The sequence below is a fragment of the Monopterus albus genome, unplaced genomic scaffold (genome assembly GCF_001952655.1).
Source record: "Monopterus albus unplaced genomic scaffold, M_albus_1.0 scaffold144.1, whole genome shotgun sequence".
Lineage (NCBI taxonomy): Eukaryota > Metazoa > Chordata > Actinopteri > Synbranchiformes > Synbranchidae > Monopterus > Monopterus albus.
In genome coordinates, this window is record NW_018128024.1 from 407,267 (window position 1) to 412,286 (window position 5,020).

Here is a 5,020-nt window from a genome sequence, read left to right on the forward strand (position 1 = left end):
GGCTGTGATGTCACGGCTCTCACAGGTGTGTTTCTCCTGCCAGTTGAGCTTCCTCGTTAATCCAAGGTAAGACCACAACTCTCATATATCTCACACATCTCACTGTTTTTCTGGTGAAGGACACACACTTTTCTCTGCAGACAGTGTTGAGTGGAGACAGGTCAGTTTGGATCAGATACCAGGGCTTGGATGGATCTTTTTCTGCACAACAAGAAGTCCATGTGAGCTAGACTAACGTGGCTGCATTCAGCAGGTGTGTTTAATGGCTGATGCTGTTGACTCTGGGTGGCGAACTGACATGAAAATACACCTTGTGTAGAAGAGTTGAAGCGGAGTCACATGATTCAGAATTAACTCTGTATAACTCTGTAGTGACACAGTAAATGAAACATTTGAACAGCAGTACGTGAAGCTGATAGTGACTGATCCATTTAAAATGGTAAATACACAGTCACCTTTATTAAAAGATTATTTTGCATACATGTAATGTTATTTGTATCAGTGTTTTTACAGCTCTCTGGATCGTGACATTTTTTGATACTATCTCTGGGAGTCGCACAAAAACAATCTGGCATAGAGGTGCTTTAACCCCCTTTCCCAGCGTTTCCAAACCTGTTTTTCTTGTGTGCCTTAAACCAAACCCACCCATTATCACCATGGACAGATTACGAGTCAATAGGTCCCTGGGGACAGATATGGACGAGTCCCCCATCTCTCCAACACTTCTAGGGATGAGATTGAGCTACAACATGATACATAATCAGATTGTTTCTCCTTGTGGTTATTTTGTATCACTTTGCAATAGTTTTTTGTCTGCTTTTAGCCATTTTGTGTCCATTTTTACTGATTTAGTATGTTTTTAGTCATTTTACACTCATTTTACTTGTTTAGTGTCTCTCTAGTTGTCATTTTGCATATTTTTATAATTGTTTTGTGTGTTTGAGGTCTTTTTCTTTTTAGTGGTTTGTATGTTGTAATTGTTTTGTTTTGTGTTACATATTTTTTGTGATCATTTAATTAACCTTTCAATGAAACATTTAAGGTCCCTGGGCCTTTGCCCAATGAGCTCATTCAGTGATCCATCCATGGTCATCACAACGTATGGGCTTAGTGTGGACATGAGCTGTGAGCAGTTTGACCAAAGTCTCAGATTGATTTGCATCATTTAAAGGATTTTTAGATGCCTGAAGAGCTAAAAGTGTCCAGGAAATAAGCACAAATTAAAGAACTGTTTCTGCAGTAACAATACGCAGAGCAACAGCATAAAACGTCTTTACTTTATTTTTAGTGCAACTACTACTACTTGTTCTTTTTTGTCGTCTTCTTCATCATCTTCTTCTTTGTTGTCTTCAGCTAAAGTGCATAAAACTGTTTCTTTATCAAGCTGTGTCCCTGTAGGTGACATTGACTCCCCCCCCCCCAGGTCAGAAACAGCTGATGCAGTGATCACTTAACACTAAAAGTCCATGACATCATTTTCTACCACGTTTCAGTGAAATTCAGTGTGTTGACTTGTTTTTAAGACAGACAATGGAGACCAAATCCACTCATGCAGTGCGGTAATAGTGGTCCTTTTTCCACTGAGACAGTTTGACATGTCACTGTAGGAAAAACTGTTGTTATTAATAATATTTATTAAGCCCTGTTTTGTTCCAATGTCTGCTATGACAGTGTGACATGTCCAAATGTCCTCTGAGAAAAAAAGGATTTCACATATTTAGATCTACTTTGATTTTAACCATGTTCTCTGTTGCATAACAATCAAATTTATCTACATCTCTGTCTATCCTTCTTTTTATCACCAGCATCTAGTTTGATTGGATGATCTCCTGATGGACCCCCCGTCATATGAAGAGGCCAGCCGCTGCCCTCCCCTCTCCTCCTCCGCACCACCTCCTCCCACCTACAGAGAAGCAGGTAAGATAACATCACACTATTTTCTCTTCTTCATTTCTTTTCATGGTGACTTAATCCACACTCAACTACATTTGTAAGTTCATCTTTATTAACTCAGTTTTGACTGTGTGCTGTGTCCTGGGTTTTTCTCACCTGTAAGCTAAACTTTCTGGGAACAGTATAAAGAAAAGACAAATGTGATAATACCTGCTTCATCTTTTAGCAAACATCTGGAAAACTGAGCTTTTCAAAAACAATGAAGTGCATTTGTAACTGGCCTAAATTAACCCTGTTTCTTAGCAACTGAATTTAGATACAACTAATTTGCAATAACAAATATGTTTTGAGGAGACTGTAATTGCAAATACATTATGCTCTCTATTAATGTAATGAATGTTAATTTATGTATTTGGCACATCATACTAAATGAATTAGCAAAATGTGTCCAGTCTTGCAGTTCAGCATTAATGTAGTTCATGTTAATTGCTATCTGCAATGTTACAAACAGTATTTATTTACATTTAATCAAAGCATGATCTGTTCATAACCTTAACCAAAGTGCTTTTGTTGCTGAAACATAATCACAGACCAGGACTGTGGAGTGTGAATCCCAGTCTCTGGTGTCAAGGACTTTGTATATTCCTAATATCCACCCCAACCATGTATTCATTCCCCTGCTGTTAAGAAATGTAGTGCTTCATTCATTCAAACAAACAAAATGTATTAGGGTATTAGGGTTAAAGTTAGGGTTTTGTCCAGCCAGTGATTATACTGCCACCACAACAGAACTCTGAATCCAGTTTAGTAGAATTTAAGGTCACGCTCATGTTACAGGCCTTAATGCTAAATTCTGACTTTCTGTTTCCAATCTTTTTTTGTGTTAATGGTTCACATTCTTGTTTGTAAGTGACATGTTTCCAGCTCCGGTGTGAACATCGCTGATGTCCTAAACTGCCATGCGCAGAACTGCCTGAAATGTTTCCTGGGTACCAGAAAACTTCTCTGTTACACGATGTTCCTTCCTGTTTGTTTTGAACATAAGTGTCTCCATAAATATCCAACAAATCTGAATCTTCCTCAGCAGTCGCATGGATATGAATCAATTTTTGGATCAAATGTGGAAGTGGCCCAGATCTGATTTGGTTTGTTCACACATCTGTGAAAAGATCACATCTGGGTCACAATGTGAATGTAGCTTAAAAATGTAATGATGTAATGAGACAGGGTTGCTTAATGTGGGTGTGCCCTTAAGTATTTGTTTATTCTCATTATAGTCCAACCAAATCCATTTCCTGTCCTGACTCCACCGACAGTGCCAGTTGCTGTGGCTTCACCTTCTCAAGACACTGGAATCATTGTCCATCCACAAACACTAAGTATTTAGACTACATTTCAGTTATTTACATACAATCCAACTTATTAAGGTGGAAATAATGTTTCATTTGTTTCCTTCTTTGTCCTTATTTTCTCCTGTATGTCCTTTTTCTTCTAAATACCAGTTGGCGTACCATGTTCTGTCTGTACCGGATCAACTCTACCAGTAGTTCAGATCCAGCCACCGCCTGCTCTAGTCTCAGTGACACATCTGAGCGACTCCCCTGGTTTGGTGAGCTGCCCACACTGCCACCATGTTGTCACCACTAAGATCAAGAACGTGCCTGGGAGGGACGCCTGGTGCTTGTGTATATGCATTGCAGTATTGGGGTGAGACACACAAATACACACACAAGTATTCAATCTCAGAGTGCTATAACATCTTTGACAAAACTCCCTGAACATTTTCTGTCCTGGCGTATGTGTGTGTGTGTGTTTCAGGCTGATCTGTGGTTTCTGTCTGATCCCGCTGATGATACGTGGTCTACAAGATGTTCATCACTACTGTCCGCTGTGTGGAAATTGTCTGCACATTTACAAAAGATGACACTGTGAGGATTAGTAAGGCTCCTTTTGTCCTCAGTCCACCCAAAATTGTATAACACACATAGGTATTTTTGTCACAATATGAATAAATAATCTTTGTCAGAGCCTTTGTCACAAACTGTAATATGTAGTTTACATACTGAGCATGGACAGAAGGCAAGTGGATTATGCTGTAGGAGCAGTTTGAGTCATTTCTATAGACATTCTATAAAAATTGTCACAGTTGGAATCTTTTTAAACTCACCACAGCTGATTTTTACTATGAAGGACAAAATTAACATCTTTTAAAACCTACAGTGCAGAGAGTGAGTATACCAAATATATTTAATTCTTCATTTTGAATATTATTTTCTAAATCATATTCCACCTCTGCACCTGAGATGGCTGGTGGGCTGAGATACTCTATATTACACATGTGTTTTGAAGGATTCTTCATATGCACACAAGTGATTCTAATATATAGAATGACAGACAAAAACAGTCTTTGCACTTTTGCCATTCTGTGAGAATGTATTGCAAATGTAAAACATGAGAATACTGAATCCAACCATAAACAACATTATAGGGAGCAGACTAAACACACTGGATATTTATGATGAACTAGATGATGTATAGTTGAGGGACTTCATTTTTAACTCTGTTTATGTTTTCCATAAACAGTAATGGTTGCATTTTCTATATTTAAAAGTGCATTAACAATTTTTTTCAGTGCTACAGGGTCTAGTGAGACTCAGAGCAAACTGACACATCTTGTTTCCTAGCAACATTGAACACCAGTCAGAAGCTGCCGTTAGCTGAGTCCCAGTCTTGTGTCGAAAATTGTTCCCCTATCCAGATGTGTTTCCCCCGTTAAAACTGTGTTCCTAGTAGCAGCCCCTTCTATGGTATGGGGGTAGGGGTAGGGTTTCATATCTTGATGAGAGGAACAGATCTCAACACAGCACCAGCTCTATGCAGCACTGCAGCAGGACAATATCAAGTGATGAGGTCGAAAGTGAAGAGACAGTCCCAAATGTATTAACATCACACAAAGCTGGAATTACTCCCAAAACAAAATTCAACACAAAGGCAAAATCACAACCATGATAAGTCACTAATGTTACTAAAACACTCAAAGTGCTCTACACTCTACAGAGCAGAAGTATGATCAGACAGAATAAGCGAAAACATCTGTAGGGCCAGTCTGAAATCCAGATGTTTTGCT

At 38.8% G+C, this 5,020-nt stretch overlaps 1 protein-coding gene across 1 annotated transcript; it reads left to right on the plus strand.

Moving 5' to 3' along the window:
* LOC109968234 (lipopolysaccharide-induced tumor necrosis factor-alpha factor homolog) lies at positions 1-4,196 on the plus strand. The gene is made up of 6 exons (XM_020614344.1): positions 1-66; positions 141-253; positions 1,806-1,917; positions 3,171-3,272; positions 3,396-3,600; positions 3,712-4,196. The coding sequence occupies exons 3-6, from the start codon at positions 1,833-1,835 to the stop codon at positions 3,815-3,817; spliced, it is 498 nt and encodes a 165-aa protein (XP_020470000.1). The 5' UTR covers positions 1-66; positions 141-253; positions 1,806-1,832; the 3' UTR covers positions 3,818-4,196.
* Positions 4,197-5,020: the final 824 nt, after the last annotated feature.

Bases quoted from the DNA above. Each gene is read 5' to 3' on its own strand.
- LOC109968234 (XM_020614344.1), top strand. From the start codon at position 1,833: ATGGACCCCCCGTCATATGAAGAGGCCAGCCGCTGCCCTCCCCTCTCC. The intron at 1,918-3,170 runs GTAAGATAACAT...TTCTCATTATAG, and splicing joins TCCCACCTACAGAGAAGCAG to TCCAACCAAATCCATTTCCT. The intron at 3,601-3,711 runs GTGAGACACACA...TGTGTGTTTCAG, and splicing joins ATATGCATTGCAGTATTGGG to GCTGATCTGTGGTTTCTGTC.